The following is a 22,435-nucleotide window of genomic DNA, read 5'->3' on the forward strand; positions in this document are numbered from 1 at the left end:
CTTTATATAGCCAGACAAGTCTGAGGAGCTTCATTTTAATCCAAATTACCATTCTGCTAACACAGGGTTGTACAGGCATTCACATTTATACTTTTTTGTATTAATAAGTAGCCTAAATTTTTGACTTTGTTAGTCAAAGTTATGATAGCTAAAGGTTTGATCAGCTTCTCCATTGCAATGCTTATGAAGATCATTTATACACGCACAATGGGAGATGAACATCATCATCATCATCATCATTATTAAGGAAATTACAGATTTATGGAATAAGAGACCCAGTGGTTTTCAGAGTAGCCTAGTTATTCTTTTTCAGTTAAATCAAAATGCTGATAAGTACATCATCGAGACGACCATGGAGGTAAAGTTATACTTTTTTGCACCTGTCATCTTGAGTTATAATTTATCCATGAAAAGGTCCATTAAATTGCCTCCAGTATTGTGAATGTGATTACTTTTAGTACAATATATCATATTGTATTCTGTCCAGTTAATTTCTGGTATTCAAATGACAGAAGATTGTTTATAGTAGTGGAGTAAGTAGAACCTGGTACCCTACGTAACAGTCAACCAAATTAATGTGTTTTCCTAAGCCAATAAGTTTGGTTGTCATGCAAAATAGAATGTTTTGAACTTGAATAACTGCAGTGTGCATTTCTCTTTTGTAATGTCTGTTTTTCTTTTTTTTAAATTGCCCTTCATACTTTAGGGTTAGTGAGCATTCTGATTTTGTTGTACGGTGCTCTTTTAGCCAATTACAAGAATGCTTACACTTGACTACTTTTACACTCAGGATGAAGTGGCGACATGGCAGAGCTGCACTTCCTGCAGAAATGGAAGATGGGTAAAGTGTTCATCCAAAATAAATAATCATCTGAACGTGGGTCAATTGTTGTTTGTAAAGATTCACAAAATTTAATTAACCACAAATAAACCAAGTAGATCCGAATTCCATTAATCCTTTTGTGCCCGTGCTGAACATTCCATTTTTGGTGCTGGATGACTTCCTCACACAAAAAAAACATGCCATCAATGGGATATACATTGTAATCAGAAGGATCAGTTATTTTAAATGATGTAAAATACATATGGTAATGTTGATATAGTAATGAACAGTATTCTGAAATTCCTCTCCAAATGTATATCTAAAATTTGTCAAAATTAAATTTTATTCACATAAAAATGAATTTTCATCATCATCCGTATTTCTCTACAAGATAGAGAAAAATATAGAGATAACATGTTTATCTGTTAATCTGTGAGTTATTTAGCAAAACAACTAAATTGGAATATCCTTAATCTTTCAAAAGTTATGATACATTTATTTAGTGATGAAAAAATGCAGGAAATGAATGAATGTAAACATAGTAGCAATAGGCCATTGCAAAATGGCTGTGTCTTGCTATTTGTAGGCTACACATTGTAACTAAACAAATCACAGCATGTAAATAGGAACATTTTGGAGTTCTTTTGTCACTATTGGGAGGGGTACACTCTTAAAACAAATGTGAAGTTGTGTTGTTTTCAACACATTCGTTTTAAGAGTGAAGGCTATTGGAATTGGCCACTTCAAGAAACTGTGCTAAGCTAGGCTAGCGGTGGGTGCATGAGACCGAGTAACTATACACACAGAGATAAGAAAGGGTTGTATCTTAGCTTACTCTGGGGAATATGGTGAATAAGCTAAAGTCCCAAAAAGTGGCCATGTTCCTTTAATATAACGTTCTTAAAATCATTTTAATGGTAGGGCCTACGTACATAACCTCTTACTATGACAAACGGCACCTCTGCCATTGTCTGAGCAGAATTCAGATATCTTTTTCTGCCGACTGCTGTCAGAGTATCTAGTATTATATATCGGAGTTATGTTCATACTTTGTTGCAAAAGACAAATATTTTGTTCATTTTTTATTATTGTGCTTTTCAATCAGAGTGGAAACCACAAGATCAAATCTTGTAAAGGGTGCCTTTATTTTGAATATGACTGTCAACTCAATCAAATGTCACTCAGCAACCATACACTGTAACAAGATTCTGTGATTTTCACAGCATCACTGCTGTTTTTGAGAAAAATGTGTACTGTATTTGTGAATACAGTATGTTGCTGTGGTTTCGCTATGAATTATGGTCAAAAATGGTCAAACTACAGTAATAAAAATTTGCTGCGAATCATAACACAGTAATAAATCTGACTCCTCCCCCACTTGTCAGCTTTTTGAAAATTTTGAAAAAACATGGCGGAAAATCAGTTGGGGTTTTCTTTTTGCACATAAATACAAAGTTAAGCTCCCAGATAGCAAGGTGACATTGATATTATGTTGATTTTCCATCCAAATCATCATTTTGAAAAGATATTGAAAAGTCATGGATTTATGGTTTACTGGGAAATTTTGACGTGGTGATTGAAACGTGCACCGCGCGACGACGTTTGAACTGTCCAGCGGCGGGAGATCATTTTTGAGCAACAGTTCAGAGACAGACCAACGGTGTTCAGCACTCTGTCAAGTTCGCAGCTCCACCTTAATGGTAAGCAAACATTTATTTATGTAACGTTAATGTTTCATTGTGAAATTGTACTACATTAAATTCGGGCATGTGTACAGTCTATGTACGTTGTACTGTCTAACTTACAAACTCATCCATGCTTGGTGGATCAACTAAAAGTAAGTAACGTTACGGTGTGTTTCCACACAACGAAATTTCGCGTCGCTCTCATTGAGGTTGAATGGAGACGAAATTCGCCCTAGTTGGGCGAAATGAAAGCGAATCGCCGAGGCAGGCGAAAATAAAGTTGGCCAAAGTTTAACTTTATTTAAATGAGGACCAATCGAGAACCAATCAGGTACGCGTCTTTGTGTTTGGAGGCGGGAGTTACAAAAAAGTCTGACCAAGATGGCGGAGACTACCTGAGCTGTAACACGAACATTTGTATGTGATTAAAATGTTTCTACACGAACATTGGCACTCGTATCAACACGAATTGTGGTTTATATGCCACACGAACTTAGTCAGAGCACATACACCACTAAATAGACCACTATATATGTACTCGATCTTTTTAGCTAGCTGACAGGCGAAATGCTAGTATTTTAGGACATTGGATTGCATTGTAAACCTAGCTAGACGGCTAGGCTACATGCTGCAACACAGGTATGAAATATATTATGTCTTATTGACCTTGTTGTTTCTATGAACATGAATTGTTGTTTATAGGCAACTTCAACTTAGTCGAGGCATAAAGACCCCTGGATATCTTCATTAAGTACTTAAACGTTTGAATTAGCTGATTAGCCTAATTAGCTCGCTTGCCACCACTGGCTAGACACTGTAGTCAAAAGGTTAGCGGTTTCGCCGTCACGCCCCCGAGGCGAAATTTCGCTGGCCGAAAATCGCGAGGTGTTTCGCTGTGTGGAAACACACCGTTAGGCTAGCTATCATAGTTGGTGTTGCTGTGACGGTGGCATTAACGTTAATGTTTTATGTTACTTTAACGTTTTGGCAGTCTCATTTATATTAGGCCTACCTTAGTTCTCAGTAAGTTACAGTTTATTATATTCATATAATTTATATAAAACATTCGCTAGTAGTGCTAGGCCTAGTATGTTACTGTCACAGTGTTAGGCTGAAGATGATGTGCTGCTGGTTAACGTTAACGTGGAGGTTTAGCTGCTACCAGCTAACTTATGTAACGTTAACTCCTTGTAATCATGTACGGTTTTGTGAGTTTAATAGACTAACTTTAGCAATATTGATATAAGTTAACTTTAAGTCACATCTGACTATCATTAACCGTTGTTTGGACGAACAGCGCGAATGGCTGTAGCAGCTAAGCAAACATCATCAATGAGCTCACCCAGCTGGTTAACGTTAAATATACCTTGCGAAACTGAGTTATGCTAACACCATCTTCAGCCTGGCATTTTGACAGTAAACTCAAAAAACATACAGTTTAAATATATAAATGATTATTCTAAAGTTTCACTTGTAAGTAGCCTTCAGTTTCAGTTGAAAATTGTTATCTAACACTGTTTATCTTTTTTTCTTCTATTTCTGCTAGGTGCTGCTTCACTCTGCTACTGGTGGTGGATCAGGCTGACTGCAACCGTTGGTCTAACGTTAGGATGCAGTACACGAGAATTTCTAAACGGAAAAAAGTGAATAAATGTACTTGCTTTTCAAACTGATAACAAGTTGTCAATGGTTATTTATGCAAGTTTGTGTAACCTAAACCATATCTAGGCCTTTATCCTGGCTGTAGATAAAGCAGGATATGATTTTCCCAAAATTACTGTATATAATATTACAGCACTGGTATTACTACTGTACTTAGTTACAGTATGATCCATAAGTACTGTGATTAAAAATACGGTAGACAATTCAATACTGTATACATTACAGCACTGGTAGTACTACTGTAGTTGGCATTTACAGTATCAGGCATAGGTACTGTGATTTCATATACAGTAGGTGTACTGTAGAGTGAAATACAGCAACTTGCTGGTTATTTGCTGCCAGCCAGTTGCTGTAAATTTTACGTTAAACTTTTTACAGTGTAGGATGACATCAGGAAAATGTGCAGTGGTCTCTTAATTTTTTCCAGAGCTGTATATTATATATTTGTGTTTCAGAGGCATTAATGTCAGTGTGAAAAAGCAAATCGGATGCCTGAGGAAGACCATCGGGCAGCTGGAGTCGGTCCACAGGAGGACCACTGCTTGCAGTCTATCTGGCGGGGTGATTGGTGCCGTCGGCGGTGTCACTTCCATTGTTGGTCTCATCATGGCTCCCTTCACCTTTGGAGCTTCCCTGGCGGTGACCGGTGTTGGCGTGGTAGTCACAGCTGCCGGCGGAATCACTGGTGTTGCTTCAAACATCACCAAGATGACCCGCGAGAAGAGTTGTCAGGAGAAGATCAAAGAGATCTTGAATGATTGCAACAGCAGGCTCAGCCCTGTTATGTGCAATTTGCAGAACTGTACTGGCAGTGTACAAGATTGTCAGGCTTCAATTGGCACAGGTAAACCAATATCAGGTTTGACCCAGAGATTAAAGCTGACCCCAATGGGTAAACAGGCAACTGAGGCCACACGACCAATCAGTGCTAGTGACAAAACAACACCTAAGGCGAATATGTTGTCCATGATCCTTGATTTGGTCAGCATTGCCAGTGATGTCAGAGAGATGCAAGAGATCAGAAAGAGGGACAAGGGTCGAAGACGATCTGAGTCTGAAACGCTGATGTTCATAAACCAGATAGAGGAAAAAGTCAGAGAGTTAGAAATGACCGTTTTTGAGTTAGACAGACAGGAAGGGATTATCCTCTCTTAGATGTGTGAGGATGTGTTGTCATAATCAAGACAGAGAATTTTCTTGTGCTTGTTTAGGAAAAAACAGCCGGGAAAGCTTGTCAAGAACATGCCAATCAAACAGGGTATATTTGACCAATAATCAGAGACCTGGAAATATTTAGAATAATGGGGAGAATGCAATAAACCAGTCTCTGCAGGCAAACTAATATCAGGTTTGATCAAGATAATAAGTACAGACTTTGTGTGTGGCTGAAAGACCAACACGGATAGACACATTTCTGTATTCAAAAATACCTGGGTTACGGTGGCTATGCCCTTAATTTTGACGTTTTGAAGTTTTACATTTACTCATTTAGGAGATGCTTTTCATCCAAAGAACACAACGGTGGAAGGTGGGAATTCAGCCCGCAACTTTTCAGGCTATAGCATGCTAGCTCAACTCTTTAGCCAGTACACTACCACCAGCACATGTTTTACTGAGAAGGTTGTTCATTATTAAATATCCAGTTTGTGTAGTCTGTACATGAATGTATATTTCTTAGTTTAGATGTAAACACGTTTTGCTTACTGCAAATAGTTTACTATAACAAATCAAATCAATCACAGACTAATGGCATAGTTTTGATATGGGTGGTTGGGGATTTTCTTTAGTAAGTTTATTATTCATTTTACTGTGTACAATAATGTCAAACATTGATCATTGTGATTGTGATGATTGTACTATGGGATAGGAACATACAGTATGGTGAAAAAGAGATTGAAAGAATTGATTTAAAATGTAGCAAATTTGCAAACGGATATACAGGTGTATTATGGCCAACATTATGGTGTATACATTTAAAAGCCAGCTAAGTATCTTAAAACAGTATGTTTTGCATGCTGTCATGTCTTCTTATCAAAATAAAGGCTGCTTACTTCATCGAACATTCTTTTTTCTTGATGAGTATACTGTATACAGCACAGGATACATGGGAACCTCAATTTTGTTGACAGAGAAAACTCTTCGTTGCCAACATTCGTACTTACTTAAACACGAAAGCTGGACCATAAAAAATGGGCAATATTATATTGTATAATGTAATTATGTTGCAGGGAATAATCAATGTTCAATGAGCCAATAGTGATACAGTGATATTCTGAGAGTGATAGGGACAGAGTAATAGAGACAGACCTTATAATGATTTGATCAGTGGTAGCATAGTGAATTATAGGGATAGTTTAAAGTTTTGACTATTTTTTCCTACTGAGTCTTGCTTTTGATGCAGGCCTAATACAGATAAGAAAACAGGAACAATAATCAGATCTGAAGAAGTTCAATCCCCCAAAGACATACTGGTTTGCAGATTCTACTCAGTTTTTTAAGGTTTCTTTTTTAATGAAGTCAAGGGACAATTGTCCAAGAAATTATTGACCATAATTTCTTCCATAGCCATAACAATATCAAGTGAAAGTGAAAGTAAACACAAGGCTATATTTGTACATGGTGGTGCCTGTAGCCTTATTCTGAGTATACAACAAAGTGTAAATAAAAGGAATGTGATATGAGATGCAAACAAGGATTTTAATCCACAAACACTAAGCATCAGATTCTTACCTGGGAAACAGTGTGGCTGTGTGCAATCACTGTGCCAAGGTGGCAGTGGTTCACCAACAGAAGAATATAGTTTCAGGTATGTATCTGCTTAAAAAGTTGGTGTTTTCTACACAAGGCAAATACTGGCCTGGGAAAACCCAAACAAACCTTCAATTTGCTCTGCAGGTCAGTCTGGCAAGAAGGCCATTGACTCCTATTTCAATGTTCTGAAAACCCAGGTACCAATCACAATCGCTTATCCGGCATGGGGCTGGCTATATGACAAATAGAGAAGTGCACTCAACACAACCTACAGTTAAGAACCAAATTATTCATACCCCTGGAAAATATTGATTCAATGTTGATTTTCTCTTTAGCGATATGTTTGTTCTGACTGAAAACAACACTACTACATGTCAAAAGGTTGTAAGACAATGTGGTAGAAGCATGGAATAAAAAAAAAAAGTATTATCATCTTTGTTTTTTTTGTAATGCAATGTTTATGGATTTTTCAACATAGGGAAGTATACACAGCATTTGTCACATTTTGTCACAGCATTTGTCACAGCATAATGGTCACATTTTCCCTTGATTCCTTCGTTGAGGTGTGCGAAGTCCATGGAATCCAGCGTGAACAAAATCGCGCGCAAGGCAGCATGGGAAAACCCAGGCTAATAGTTCATAATACTAAAAATCAGGTAGATTATCTTTTCTATGTCATGACAACAGTTGCCAGGACACATGATGATTTCTCTTCATGGGACATGTGCCCTTGACGGTAATCAGTGTTATCAAAACCATCCAACATTAAGGGTGTATTAGATTGATGAGCCACTGTTTTGCCACTGAAGTTCAGTATTCATTTCTCATTCACTTAAGGGATTATAAATCGGAAAAGCAGTCAGTGAGTCATGCTGAAGGTCTTTATTAATCCAAAAGGTGTCTGAAGGAGGACTTGGACTGGTATAAAAGGGACTGCTTAGTGAACAGTAGGCTCTCAATCAACAGCAGCAGGTGAAGACCAAAGGTAATGTTGGTCATTCTCACTATTATATAGACAAACATGTACTTGTGGAAATTTTTTTGTATTTTGCACATAGTATGAAATCTAAGATGTCACTGTAAGACTGCTCTTTGCATGTGTGTTGTAGGATACTACAGTCACCATGGTTACACAAACAAAGTCTTGTGTAGCATCCCTTCTGCTGGTATCAATACTTCTTCACATAGGAGATTTTTATGCCACAAAAAGGTGTCATCCAGTAAGTAACAACTCACGAAGCTTCAAGTGAATCATATTGACAAATTGCACACCCATCAATGCAGTAAAATCAAAAAGAGTAAAACTTCATTATGGGATAACACTGTAAATGACGCAAAGCTTTTCAAAATAACTTTCTGAAAGTTGTTATGAGTGTAGCACAACTTGAAAGCACTTACAGATTAATGCTTATGAGAATGCTAAAGCATGACCCTATGTTCCTTATTGCCTTTTTGTTCAGAAGGCCGTGATGAGTGTAAACTGACAGAGCACCCCAGCTTGTCCATGCCTGGGGCTCCAATCTATCAGTGTAAAGGGGGCTGCTACTCAATAGCGTATCCTACTCCTTTGAGATCCAAGGGAACAATGTTGGTGCAAAAAAACATCACCTCTGAGGCATCATGCTGTGTGGCCCGAGAATTTAAATCGTTATGATATGAAGTGTTTTCTAGAAATAACTCTATCTATGATAAGCAAAAATGTGCATTTATTATCTCACAGTTAAGACAAAGTCGGCTAATGCAGAAATGTTGAAATATTAATAAATGTTGTTCATGTTTTACAGGTGACAGGTTTGTATAATCTGAAGCTGCTGAACCACACAGACTGCCACTGCAGTACATGCCGCCATCAAAAGGCTTAGAGAATGTGCATGAGAATGATTGTCCCCGTGCAACCAAATAACACCTTAAATGCCATTTCAAGTTCAAGTAGTTTTATTGTAATGTACTCATAACATTAAGTATAAGTAATGAAATTATTATGCTCAAGAGCCAGTTCAATGTTTTGTCCATGCCAATGTAATTATCTGTAGTTCACATTGCTTTCCTTAACCCTTTAATTAAATGTATTCATTTGGATGTTGTCTGGTTGTTTTAACTTACTATAAATGTGCATAATAAAGTTAACTTCCAGTTGATAAAGTTATTATTTTTTTAACTAGATGTACCGCAGAGCAGTACAAAATATGACCGCCGCCCAGTCCAGCACATTTTTTCCACAAAAAGAAATCACGCTGAAAGGCCTATATGATTCTAACTGTCTCACTAAATTGCATTATCCACACTCAATTCTCACTGGTATCTGCTAGACAACAAGTACCAAAACATGATTAGTTCATAGATTTCACATGTAAAATTCATTTTATACAACCCCACCTCCATCTTGCCTGTTCATAATTATGAGAAATTCTTGATTGTTTGTGTTATGTTTATGTTATGTGTGTGGGTGTGTGTGTGTGTGTGAGTGTGTGTGTGTGTGTGTGTGTGTGTGTGTGTGTGTGTGCGTGCCTGCGTATGTGCCTGTGCATGGAAGCGTACATATGTCTACTGTGTGAGTATGTGTCATGATTACTGTGAATGTGTGTGTGTGTGTGTGTATCTGTTTGTGCACATGTGTGCACATGAACTGGGCTAACATGACCCCTGGAGGCAAATATACGGAAAAAATGGTCATCCTAGGCCCTACAGTTCTCAAGATATTCACAGAGAACTGTGTCTGGCCTACCCTCCTTTCGGGGGGTCCAGTCCAGCGGGGGGGCTACAGATCTAAACGAAAAACGATGGTTCCATGCTATCCATATGGGGTTACATGCCCACCAAGTTTCGTCTACCCCGGTCTTTCAGTGTCCCGGGAATCATTGACAGAAATTTGGACATGCGAAAAAAAAAAAAAAAAAAAAATCTGACTAAACCTATATGACCGCCGCTTCGCTGCGCGGCGGTCATAATAACATATTTAAACATTTTGGTGGAAATAGATTGCCAAATGGGCTTGCAGGATTATGTGACACATCAGGTCGACATCTATAAGCTTCTGCAGAAATATTCTAATATGCACATTTCATATGGAGCAATTTCCCCCAAAGATTAGCTGACAAAAAACTAGATGTACCGCAGAGCGGTACAAAATATGACCGCCGCCCAGTCCAGCACATTTTTTCCACAAAAATAAATCACGCTGAAAGGCCTATATGATTCTATCTGTCTCACTAAATTGCATTATCCACACTCAATTCTCACTGATATCTGCTAGACAACAAGTACCAAAACATGATTAGTCCATAGATTTCACATGTAAAATTCATTTTATACAACCCCACCTCCATCTTGCCTGTTCATAATTCTGAGAAATTCTTGAATTGTGTGCATGTGTGCATGTGCATGTACATGTTTATGTTATGTGTGTGTGTGTGTGTGTGTGTGTGTGTGTGTGTGTGTGTGTGTGTGTGTGTGTGCGTGTGTGTGTGTGTGTGCTTGTGTCTGTGCCTGCGTATGTGCCTGTGCATGCAAGCGTACATATGTCTACTGTGTGAGTATGTGTCATACGTATGATTACTGTGAATGTATGTGTGTGTGTGTGTATCTGTTTGTGCACATGAAATTGGTTAACATGACCCCTGGAGGCAAACATACGGAAAAAAATGGTCATCCTAGTCCCTACAGTTCTTAAGATATTCACAGAGAACTGTGTCTGCCCTACCCTCCTTTCGGGGGGTCCAGTCCAGCGGGGGGGGCTACAGATAAAAACTAAAAACGAAGGTTCCATGCTATTCATGTGGGGTTACATGCCCACCAAGTTTTGTGTACCCCGGTCTTTCAGTGTCCCGGGAATCATTGACGGAAATTTGGGCATGCGAAAAAGAAAAAAAAAAAAGAAAAAAAGAAAAAAAATCTGACTAAACCTATATGACCGCCACTTCGCTGCGCGGCGGTCATAATAATGCCTGCCATTATGAGGCCTTAAAGGAGAATTCCGGTGTGATTTTGACCTAAAGTGTTTTGAAACATGATACCGAGTGTGAACGTATGTCTCATAGCCCATCTCGGCTTGTCCCCTGCACTCCGAAATCTGGCGCTAGTGGAAATGCATGGATTACAGTTTCTTCCAGTAGCAGCAACTGGAATCCATGCATTTCCACGGAATTATTTTTGGAATCTGATCCCTTATCATACCTGTTCATTCTTACTCGTCGCTCGACTTATCGTGACTAAATTCAAGATGGCTGCAAACGCTAAACTTCGAGAAGATACTGTCTGTATAAATCGTCTTGTAAGTAAACTACCAGTGCTTTTTCAAAGTTCTCAATGTCTCGTTTTAAATGTCAGGGCCCTCGGAAGTCTACCAATGAAGTGTGGAGATACATTGAGCCTCGTAAATGGTGTAAAACAGTGATTTATTTACATGGCTATGCCGATGCCGAGGCACCACCATTGACCGCCTTGTTGGTAGCATCGGCTAACTAGCGCCAGATTTCGGAGTGCAAGGGTCAAGCCGAGATGGGCTATGAGACATACGTTCACACTCGGTATCATGTTTCAAAACACTTTAGGTCAAAATCACACCGGAATTCTCCTTTAACACAATTAGAGCTGACTGTGGCACAAGTAGGTAGGTGATAGGGTATCATGCAAGTAGCTTGGTTTAGTAGTGGTTCAATTTTTACATGGAGTTACAGTTTTGTACAATCTCTAAAACACTAAACTCACTTTAGTGAACAGTGCAGGTTAATATCAACAATGGGCAGAAACTATCAGTGATAAATTGAGAGTTCATTGTCGGCAGTATGTAGCCTACTTCTCATTTACAGTACTGAAATGCCTGTCTTTTCCGATATACAGTTTTTCCCAATAGCTAAAACACATTTTTTGAAAGCTTCCCCCCTTTTCTCAAAAGTGTAAACACAAACCCCAATCTCAATACTTTATTTTTCTGGATTTCTAGTAAATGCTGAATCCACTGAGTTGCATTTGCTGTATTGTAAACAATGGGTCATTCCGTACCAAATCAACAGATTCCTCCTGCCTGACCATCTTGGATTTGTGCATTGTTCCCACACCAGGCCCAGCAACACACCAGTCCTAACTGCCGTTGTTGAAGTAAATAATTGTCCGATATGATTTTAGATAATAGTTTGTTAACAGCCATCAAGACAGCCATCAATTAGGCAATACGAAGTGGTACAATTGCAAACCCTGCTGACAGGCCCTGGGTCCTACCCTACAACATCTGCCGCCAACCTTCTACACAGTATCAAGAGAATTTGCAGAATATGAAAGACTGCTCATAGTGAACGAAGGGACAACTTTTCAGCATCATGAAGACAGTTTAGAAATGCCCTTGATACAAAACTGATACACCAAATTGTGTTTATGGAGCACCATGTGGTTGTCCATGGGCCTTGCATTAGGGCGATATATAAAACAAAGGCCAAGCAGTGTTGGCAAAGTACTGTTCCTTATCAGAAGTTATGGCAAGCATGTTTATTTGGAAAATAAATGTTTCTTGTTCTCTTGGACCTGTAAAATTCATATTTGATTATTGAACTTTCATTTATTTGATTAAAATGTAATTCCTCATTAAATGTAAAATTTATGTGTAATAAAATAAAGTATATAAAACAAAATAAATGAACAAGCATGTCTTGTGGGGGCTTTGAATGGTTAGGTGTGTTGTCTCTGTGTGTGTGCAAGAGGGAGAGAGAGAGAGAGAGAGAGAGAGAGAGAGAGAGAGAGAGAGAGAAACATTCATATTCAGTGGCATCTAACTGACCAGCAGATGGCAGTAAATGTAATACACCAACGTACACCACACACATATTTATACTTCTGATTACACAAGTTTTTAAAACACACTTCTAGATGTTAACATGTAAGGAGCATTGCATCAAAGATGTATTATCTGAATTGTCTTGTACATCCCTAAATGCCTTAGTAACAGAGCAAAGGAAGGAACATTAGGGAAGTTGCATTACAGCAAGAGCATGTGACAGAAAGATGTTCACACATGCAGCACATTTATTATGCAAAAGTGGTGAACATTTGTGGTGGACTAGCACACAGCAACTCGGAGGACGCTCAGAAGTTCAGACACACTGAGAGGACAGCATGAAACCAAATCAGCTTTTTCTGCTGCTTTGTAAGTCCAACACTATGATATTTTATGTCTGTGCATGTCCTGTATATGAAGCAATAATTCATCTGTACTGTATACATAAGTCGGCCATCTCTGAAACTCTCACAAAGTGCAACATATAAGTGTACCATTTTGAAGACACTTCTAAAGATATCTCATATTCCTTTCAGGATGATAAAAAAACAACTCAAAATGTCACAGTAAGCCAGATGTGCCAGATTATGTCCTCAGGACATTATGGACATGGCTTAATGATACTCAATGGTCTTTCGAAGAGCAATGTCTCTCTGTTAAAGCTGATTTAGGTTAAATATGGGTGATACATGCTGTGCACTAGATTTCTCCCTAACTGTAGATTTGTAAAGTGCAAATTGACAGCCCACTGATTAAACTTGTTAGTACACTCTTATTTCTCAATGTAATTAACTAACTTTACTCTGTTCTTCTGTAGTATTTGATTTATTTATTATACTAGAACGTTTACATGCAACAAAATATCTCTCCATCAAGATGTCATGAGCACAAGGCACTTTAGCAGTAGCTATAAGCAGCTGTCAGCTATACACTTTAAGAAAAAAACTCTTTGATAGTCTGAAACATAAAATGCCATCTTGTGTGTGTGTGTGTGTGTGTGTGTGTGTGTGTGTGTGTGTGTGTGTGTGAAAGAGAGAGAGAGAGATCGATCTATTTTATGCTCATGTTGTTAGAGTTGGCTATAGTGAGGGATTTGAATTTAATTCTGTCTGTTATAGAAAGCCAATGAGAAGTAAACAATAGTAGATTAAACAATGCAGGAGAGGAGAATGTCATGGTTCACTTTGTCAAAGGCTGCAGACAACTGATGACTGAGCTTTTGCCACTTTCAACATTTATGTAACATTCCTTTACAAAAGTACTCCAATTATGGGTGGGGTAGAACAGTGACCTAGTTGGCCCAGGTTCAATCCTTGACCCTGCTCTTGAGAGTCTGTGTTTAGTCTGCTTTAGATAAAAAAAAAAAATGAAATAGTAATATTATACCCTCCTCTTTGCCAATCCTCCCCCCTTCAATTAGTAATTAGTGCAGAAACTGCATTTGGATCTATGGATGGTGAGTAAGCTATATTTTCATTCTGTTTACCATTTCTACTTCTTCTTCTTCTCAAAGTCTCTCTTATTTCACTCAATGAGAAATTAGTCTCTTTTGTGTCTTGTCATTCGTCTTTGTCTTGTATATAATAACAAGAGTGTTGTTCTCCAATAAAATGTTTTCTTTAGATGTACTATTCTGTTCATCATTTGGCATGGTCTGCAATACTTATTCTTTTACATGAATGGCTAATACATGTTTTCCATCCTTATGTTTGAAACAATATGCTGTTCACAAACAGCAAAACCAAAGCCAGTTCTTAGAGGACCTCCACAGACCTGGCTGACTGAAGGAGACTCAGTGACTCTGAGCTGTGAGGTTGGAGGATCCACTACAGGCTGGAGATTCCACTGGTACAAAACTGCCCCCTACAGGCCTGAGTTGTTACATATGACTCATGAAAACAGAGCATATTCAGTAGAGCAGCTTTCAGACAACATCAGAGGAGCTGGAGGCTCCTACACTCTCAGCCCTGCTGCTCTTAGACACACAGGGGTTTATGTGTGCAGAGCAGAGAGAGGAGAGCCAGCCTATCACACGGAGTTCAGCCAACCTCAGCCTCTCTGGGTCACAGGTGAAAAACAGTCTTTTCTGTTTTACTGCAAAATGTAAAATTCTACCTACTGTAACCTAACCCTAACCTAACCTAACCCAACCTAACCTAACCTAACCTAACCTAACCTAACCCTAACCTAACCTAATCTAACCTAACCTAACCTAATCCTAACCCTAACCCTAACCTCAACTCTCTATTTGCCCTTGTCCCTGTAGGTCTTTCTACTCCATCCATTGTTGTCAGTCCCAACAACAAAACACATTTTACATCTCAGCCTCTGTCCCTGAGCTGTATGGACAGTGGGAACTCAACAGGATGGAGACTGAGATGGTTCTCGGGTATGATGGAGCGTGAAAAGTGTCCTTATGATTGGACAAACACGGGATCCAGCTGCAGAATCAGCTCATCATCATCATTAGACAGTGGAGTGTACTGGTGTCAGTCTGAGTCTGGAGAGCAGAGTAACCCTGTCAACATTACAGTGCACTGTGAGTAAACCATCAGAATGTATTTATGTTTATGTTAAGAATTAGGGCATAAGCACAATTATATTTTAGTATTGTGTAACAAATGTCTTAAAAATACAGTATGGAGGACATGTACAGTTATTAATCACTGTAAAGACTGTCTGTTGACTACTCTGTGCTTTGAAAACTGATGCTGAAGTGAAACCCAGCAAGCATAAATGTGTGTTGAGTTGGGAGTAAAACTGTTGACATCAATGTATCCTGGCAGTTGGGAGTGAGAACAAAAATCCATTGTGCATTTTTAAATTGCTATAAAAAGTCAAATATACTTGACATTGTGATGTTCTACATAAATGAAAGTGTGATCCTGGAAAGTCCTGCACATCCTGTGACTGAGGGAGATCCTCTGACTCTGCGCTGTAGATATAGCTACCAGCCATCAAACATCAGTGCTGACTTCTATAAAGATGGGACACTCCTGCAGACCTCCACCACAGGAGAGATGACCATCCCTGCAGTCTCAAAGTCACATGAAGGCCTCTATAAGTGCAGCAACCCCGAGAGAGGAGAGTCACCTGTGAGCTGGATCACAGTAAAGGGTACAATTAATGTGTCTGCACTAGTAAATATATTAACTCTGATTGTCAGATTCACATATATTAACGATATTCACTTTTCTTATCACTTTTAACACTAGATCCTGGACCATCTAAGCTAGAAATGGTTGGTGTAGTTGTTGGAATGATACTCATCTTGGTTGCAGGCATAATGATACTCCTGATGTATTGTTTCAAGAAGCTTAAAGGTGAGGCATCAAGAATCACTGACATATTGTTTCAAAGCAAAGTCTGAGGCAGTCAGGATTAAATAAAAAGCCTTTACTCTTACTCTTACGTTTTTTTAAATAAATAAAAAATTCTTAAAGAAACCGTATGTAAGAAATGCATTTCAATTAATCATAAAATGGCCCTGATATGTCACTAGACATTAAGAAATCATGTTCATTTTAAATCACTGACAACAGTAGTCCGGCCAGGATATTGCCATTTCAAAAGTGAAGTTGCAGCCCTCAACTGATGTTGTTGTGTTTTGTCATGTCATATTGTGTTTTGGCCTGATGCGCCACCCTCCATCTACTAATCACGAAGTCAGTAGTGTTTCGGCGTCCGGGTTGCCAACCTCGAGTCAGGGGGAGGGGGAGGGGATACACCGCTCTACAGTAATTTGAAAGTGATTGCAGTACCAGTTTTGGCCACAATCTTACATATGGTTCCTTTAAGTGTTTCGGCTTGATGCCTTCATCTGAGCTTTGACAAAATGGTTGCCTTTTGGTTCTTTCTACAATTTAACAGGTGATCACATGACTAATATCCTATGAGCATGATCAGTGACATACTGTATGTTGCACTTTTGTTAAACTTGGCTGACATTGAAATCTTCTTTTTCTTCTCTAACAATAGGCCCTGGGACACAAACACCACTGCCGTAAGTGTTTAATACACACATTTAAGGGTGTTACAACGTTTTTTCAACATATATTGAACATTCAGCCTGTATCTTTATTTAGCCTGTATCTAATCTTTTCAGCTCCATTAAAGTTTCCAGTTAAATGCATAAAGTCACAGTGTAGGTATTTTATCACCCTCTAGTGGTCAGCAACAGCATAACATCAGTCAGGATCAGGACCAGCACATCTCTGGAGGAAAGGAAGAAGATCAACAGGAATATTACACATTACACAGAGGTCAGTTAATCGAGTTTTGTCTCACTGTAGTAACCCACAAGAGCCCAAGTTCATCTAAAAAAAAAAACAGAAAGAAAACCAAAAAGTGGGAGACAAAGGAAAAATTCATGGCAGTGAATTAGTTTTTACCACTGGTCTCACCGAGAGTCTGTTAGCGTATGGGTATAACATTACAAATCTATAATATACATTTTCTTTGTCCCTGGGGACAGTAAATGTCAAAACCACCAAATACAGCTGAGCACAAGTGTATTTACATATCAGCTTACTAATAGTGTCATGGACTCTCACTGCTGACCGTCATTGTTAAGATAATCTCACTGGCTATGCTGGCTATCATTGTACTGTATGTTACCTGTACATGGAAAGTACCAAAAACATTTTGGGTTCTCCAATAGATGGTGCTGACGCTAGACTGAGTGATGTTACTTATGCCACCATTGATCAACAAGGCACAAGTGAGAATGTCAAAAACAGCAAGAAAAGTAAAGCCACATTTTTTTAATCTCACAATATTTTTATGTTTATTTTATTTGTTTGGCTAACAGTAAAATCAACAAAAATAAGTTTAGCAAACTGTTATAGTAAAATAAACTCTTTGAATTGTATCACTCTTCAACTACAGAAGAAGGACATGAAGCAGACGCAGCTATTGTGTATTCAGAGCTCAAAACCGTGAATAACGCAGGTGAAATAAGCAATGTTTAATTATCTCTCAAGTTTACACTATCAAACATGATTACACTGGATATGTGTATGTTAAATGGAGATGCTGAAATAAGACATCCCAAATGAGACCTTTGCATGTTGCCTGTAGGAAAAGCTGGTAGCTGGACACAGTGACTTCATGTATGGCTATGACAGGGAAACCAATGGTATGAAAAGTAACTTCATCTCTTTTGCTTTCACACATTCTTCATCCAGATGTGATTCATCTCTGTCTGTCTTTGATTTTTAAATGTTAGTAATATTAGCCAGTTTCACCAGCCCTAAACTGTAAGTATCTCAATATCTATCACTTTGTATTTCACAGGTCTCCAAGGACATGAAACAGGAATTTCTTCGATGGAGTAATGCTCCGGCAAAAAGCTTTTAGCTGGGCCACACAAAACCTGAATTTAAAAGAACCAAACTCAGTCCTTTAAAAGTGGACCAAAGGGTAGACCGAAACAAAAAGGACTCAGTTCCCTCTGTATTCAAATGGAATTTATTTTCAAAGAGGGCTCTGATCTCTTTGTAGTGCACTTCAGCTCTGATGGGGATTCAGTGTTCTTCCTGTTCCCACTATACTATAGCTTCTCTGGGGGTTTCAGACCTTACTGCTTTGGATTATGAATGTAGATGCTCTGGGTTAGTTATGTATTATTTTCATCATCATTCATTATCAGGTTCAAATAATTATCATGTCACATGATTGGTGTGGTGGTCTGTTCCACAAGCACACCCACTCACCCATGCAAACACCCATGCAAACACACACACACACACACACACAAACACACACACACACACACACACACACACACACACACACACACACACACACACACACACACAATGTAATTTTAATATATTCACAATGAAAAAAACAAGGAAAAATCCATCCTTGAAGGGAAGAAAATTTATTCTGAGAAAAAAGATCTCATACAGAAATAAATATGTTTAATAAAAACACGTTGCTCCCAATTATCCTTAGAAAATCTTATATACAAAACCTAACAGAAGCATTTCCCTATCATTTCAACTTTGTTAAGTTAATCAGAGTGTCTGTGAACTTTCAGAGGTAGTTCATTACTTTGTTTTTCACTAAAGTATGAAAATAAAGTGACATAGAGGCTAAATCCTCTTGTCATTTTTCAAAATCAGAAAGACAAGAGAATACACTAAATTTAAATAAAAAGAAAGTGTGTTGACATTTGTAAGTCAGGGAATGTCTATAAAAACTAGGTACTTTGTTGAAAATGCCTATATTTACAGTTAAAACAATAATTAAAAGGTTCTAATCAACTAGAAATGTAACAAACATGCTTGGACAAAGACCCATGGTATACGTTACATTATACAGCCCCATGGTAAGATAGGCAAACAATTCCATAAGGACCGCTATTGAATCTTGAATTTCCCCTTGGGGATCAATAAAGTATCTATCTATCTATCTATCTATCTATCTATCTATCTATCTATCTATCTATTGGTGAATTACAGATAAAGGTGTCATCTTGGGGTCACCAAGTCCCCCAAACAATCTTCAAAAGTGACCTCACTGCTAATAGCTTATTTAGAGGGCATGCTAGGTAAACGCCTGTCCAGTCATTTAATTACCAATGTAAATGGCATGGAGTTACTGAATGGTACAGTGACTTGGTCTGGAAGTGTGGTCTATTGTCAGATTAAATGAAAATTGCGCTTTTTGGCTAGTGTGACGTCAAGCGTTATGCCTCTTCCTCCCTCTGCCTGTATGGTGCTCTTGAGTACTAGGCATATTGCTGTTTGTACTTGTATATGTCTATTGTATTTCGATCCGCAGGAGGAGCTGGAGAGTTCTGGTGGCTAATGTTAATTGCCGTTGGAATAAAGCTGGTGTCCTGTGGCCTCAGTGCCGCTCTTGGTTCGTGAGTCGAACACTTTAGGTGTGTTTGGCGTACATAGAAGAATATACTGAAAAGAACCTCATACCTATATGAGAATTATGGTGGAGGGGCTGTGCTATTGTGGGGCTGTTTTTATTACCAAAGGCCTTGGGAATCTAATTAAGGTGCATGGTATCATGAACAACAACTGTCCTGTCACAATAAAAGCAGAAAGCCCCAAAAATATACTTTAAAAAGTATTAGTGTTATTATTAGTATGATATTGTGACTTCAACAGTAGTTATCAATAGTTCTACACAGTGACCTCGTGTATGCCTGTGACAGAGTACCATCTCTCTCTCGCTTCCACCCCACAACAGAATGTGAATTATCTGCATTTACAGTATCTCTAGTTTGTTTTTCAGATGTCAGTTATGTCAGCCAGTCATATTTGCACTCTGAGTATCTCAAACATTGCTTCATATTTCACAGGTCTCTAAGGAAATTCTGCAGACACCTTTAGATGGAGTAATATTAACTTGCTCTGCTGAATACACATTTAATGAAGCAATGCAGATTAGAGGAAATATTAAAATGACAAATAGAAAATAGATGTTAAATAGTCCTGGCCTTGCACTACAACCTATTTTTAAGTGACTTGAAGCTTTCTGCTTTCTGTTTCCCAACTATCTGTTTTTACATCTGCTGTTTCTCTCTTCATATGGAGTGTATTGTAAACAGATAAACATGAAGAGTATAGCACCTTGCTGGCCATCAGAGGAATATTTTCAGCATACACCACAAACATGTCACTGTTGCAGGCTTGGAATTTCACCATTTTAGGGGCAAGGCCACTTGGCCTTCAGTTGGGCATATTTGGTGGGGGGCACAAAAGCCACATGTCAGGGCACCAAGGCCAAAGTTAACTATACAGTAGTATGCTATAAAAATGATCTGAAGTTGTATTCACTGCAGTAGACCTGCATCACTGTATGAAACATTACAAAAACATAAAACATGACATATTACATATAACTGCAAATCATCTGATCATCTAATATTTTCAGGTATCTAGGCTATATTTAACATTTATTTTATATTTGGCCTGTTATGAAATCATGTATTGAACAATTTAAGCACAGCTCAGCTTTAAGAAACTCAAATAACCTAGATGCATGCTTAGCATTTTGTGATCATTAAGGGTATTTTCACAAACTCTTATAGTCAGCCGTCCTCTGATTTACCGATATCTAGGCGACATTTGTAATATTTATTTTGTATTTGGCCCGTTATGAAATAATGTGGAACAATTTAAACACAGTGTAAAACTTAAATCCCAAATTTGGAGACATCCATGTATGTTGAAATGTACTGCAAATTCAAAACGGGATTAGTCTGGAACGGCTAACTGTACAGGGGACTGCTTTACACCTTTCTGTTCGGTAAGGTCTGCTGTTTATTCTGATATATGGTTTGTCATATGTTAAACGAAGGGTTCGTGAAGTATTCCACCGAGATGAATGGGTAGGGAGACGCAAAACCTTCAGTAGAATTTATGATTAAATTGAATATTATTTACTTTTCTCGCGAACCGTTCACCACAGCAATTAGCGGCTAATATCGTTTAAAAGCTGAAAAAAGCTCTTTCATGTGATACTTGTGATGTCTGTGTGATGAGTAGGCTACTTCGCTAGTAGTTCAACTGAGAAGAATGGGTTAATTTGGACGCACTTTCTTTCTTGCGCTGTCACTTTCTCCACTGCGTAATTTGCGCTGTGAATGCTAAGATTATTTTGACAGGCCATAGGCTAAATATATATCGCTATTCGTAGGACGCAAAGCAGAATATTTAAAGAAGGGGGCACCAAGGCCACCGTGGCCTGTAAACCTCTGATTTTCAAAGGGGCGTCACGGCCAACGCAAGGGGCTACGACAGCCATGGCCGTCGTGGCCGCCGTGAAATTCCTACCCTGCACTGTTGTATTAATAATTACATCCACATAGATCTTAATACACTCCTCTATTTCTCAACATGTCGGAAAATAATATGACTTTATGAAATTAATGTGATGTGTTAAGTGAAGGAACATGTTTTATGGGGACATGAGGTTTTTGATGATGAAAAAAGACTGAGAATTGCTACACAGTTTAAGGTAATAACCAAAATGAGTCCATCTTGTCTTACATCACACATGTTTCAGTGAGATTTTGACATGCTGGATGGCTGTGTGTTAAATTAAGAAAGACATCAGTAGAAGTAGCCATTTAATCTGTTTGATTCATTGATTCATTCATTCTTCACATAACTGTGTGTAAAGTTTAAAAACACGCCTTTAAAAATAAATAATTAATAAATATAGAAGTATTTGTGGGATGTTCTCATGATGAAATATGTACCCCTTTTGAAACAGCATTGCATAAATAAAAACTTCTCTAAACTCCAGCTAAGAGTTGTCTGTGGTTTTCTGGTGACAGGATGCAGACATATCAATCTACATGTAAACTTACCTCAAACTAATATGGTTTAAGCTTGTTTTGCATACATTTCAAAAACTGTAATATGTACATTATTAGATCATGTCCAAATATGGAAGTGAACAAACGGAAAGTTGGACTGCACAGACTGGACTGAAATCCTTCTGCACAGTGACTCTTCTTGAGACTGGACCTGTGAGTGTAGTTTACTAAACCCATGTGAGAAAGATGGCGTGATGTAAAAGATGTGATGCATGCAAACACCTCTGTAACCATAGCGATAGTAGTAGAGCCACACTACTTGATTAGTGTAGAATGTGTGTCCTCTCTTAGTTAGCACTACCTTTCAAAAACACAGCAAGGTAAACTGTCACATGTACAAAAATAAAAAAACACAGTTAAAAGATATGTATCTGTAGACACATAGGCTACAATTCCAC

At 38.3% G+C, this 22,435-nt stretch overlaps 3 protein-coding genes and 1 long non-coding RNA gene across 4 annotated transcripts; all 4 read left to right on the top strand.

The window, feature by feature from the left end:
* On the top strand, positions 1-6,225 carry LOC143128005 (uncharacterized). The gene is made up of 3 exons (XM_076289689.1): positions 1-358; positions 791-841; positions 4,626-6,225. The coding sequence occupies exons 1-3, from the start codon at positions 324-326 to the stop codon at positions 5,323-5,325; spliced, it is 786 nt and encodes a 261-aa protein (XP_076145804.1). The 5' UTR covers positions 1-323; the 3' UTR covers positions 5,326-6,225.
* A 1,820-nt stretch (positions 6,226-8,045) lies between these two features.
* On the top strand, positions 8,046-8,783 carry LOC143127036 (glycoprotein hormones alpha chain-like). Its single transcript, XM_076288338.1, has 3 exons — positions 8,046-8,145; positions 8,382-8,571; positions 8,711-8,783. The coding sequence occupies exons 1-3, from the start codon at positions 8,046-8,048 to the stop codon at positions 8,781-8,783; spliced, it is 363 nt and encodes a 120-aa protein (XP_076144453.1).
* A 5,516-nt stretch (positions 8,784-14,299) lies between these two features.
* Positions 14,300-16,058, top strand: LOC143127037 (protein turtle homolog A-like). The gene is made up of 4 exons (XM_076288339.1): positions 14,300-14,757; positions 14,955-15,231; positions 15,567-15,805; positions 15,904-16,058. The coding sequence occupies exons 1-4, from the start codon at positions 14,379-14,381 to the stop codon at positions 16,056-16,058; spliced, it is 1,050 nt and encodes a 349-aa protein (XP_076144454.1). The 5' UTR covers positions 14,300-14,378.
* Positions 16,059-16,861: 803 nt separating this feature from the next.
* LOC143128006 (uncharacterized) lies at positions 16,862-17,643 on the top strand. Its single transcript, XR_012987776.1, has 3 exons — positions 16,862-16,950; positions 17,349-17,435; positions 17,576-17,643. It is a non-coding gene; the product is annotated as an uncharacterized LOC143128006 (long non-coding RNA).
* Positions 17,644-22,435: the final 4,792 nt, after the last annotated feature.

Source organism: Alosa pseudoharengus, unplaced genomic scaffold (genome assembly GCF_046254945.1).
Source record: "Alosa pseudoharengus isolate Yale_2024_CS ecotype anadromous, Long Island Sound unplaced genomic scaffold, YU_APseudo_1.1 YU_APseudo_1.1_scf_17, whole genome shotgun sequence".
Lineage (NCBI taxonomy): Eukaryota > Metazoa > Chordata > Actinopteri > Clupeiformes > Clupeidae > Alosa > Alosa pseudoharengus.

Excerpts from the sequence above, each read along its gene's own strand:
- LOC143128005 (XM_076289689.1), top strand. The coding sequence starts at position 324 with ATGCTGATAAGTACATCATCGAGACGACCATGGAG. Across the intron at positions 359-790 it reads TCATCGAGACGACCATGGAG|GATGAAGTGGCGACATGGCA; the intron begins GTAAAGTTATAC and ends TTTTACACTCAG. Across the intron at positions 842-4,625 it reads CCTGCAGAAATGGAAGATGG|AGGCATTAATGTCAGTGTGA; the intron begins GTAAAGTGTTCA and ends TTTGTGTTTCAG.
- LOC143127036 (XM_076288338.1), top strand. The coding sequence starts at position 8,046 with ATGGTTACACAAACAAAGTCTTGTGTAGCATCCCTTCTGCTGGTATCA. Across the intron at positions 8,146-8,381 it reads AAAAAGGTGTCATCCAGTAA|AAGGCCGTGATGAGTGTAAA; the intron begins GTAACAACTCAC and ends CTTTTTGTTCAG. Across the intron at positions 8,572-8,710 it reads GCCCGAGAATTTAAATCGTT|AGGTTTGTATAATCTGAAGC; the intron begins ATGATATGAAGT and ends TTTACAGGTGAC.
- LOC143127037 (XM_076288339.1), top strand. The coding sequence starts at position 14,379 with ATGTTTTCCATCCTTATGTTTGAAACAATATGCTGTTCACAAACAGCA. Across the intron at positions 14,758-14,954 it reads TCAGCCTCTCTGGGTCACAG|GTCTTTCTACTCCATCCATT; the intron begins GTGAAAAACAGT and ends TTGTCCCTGTAG. Across the intron at positions 15,232-15,566 it reads AACATTACAGTGCACTGTGA|TGTGATCCTGGAAAGTCCTG; the intron begins GTAAACCATCAG and ends CATAAATGAAAG.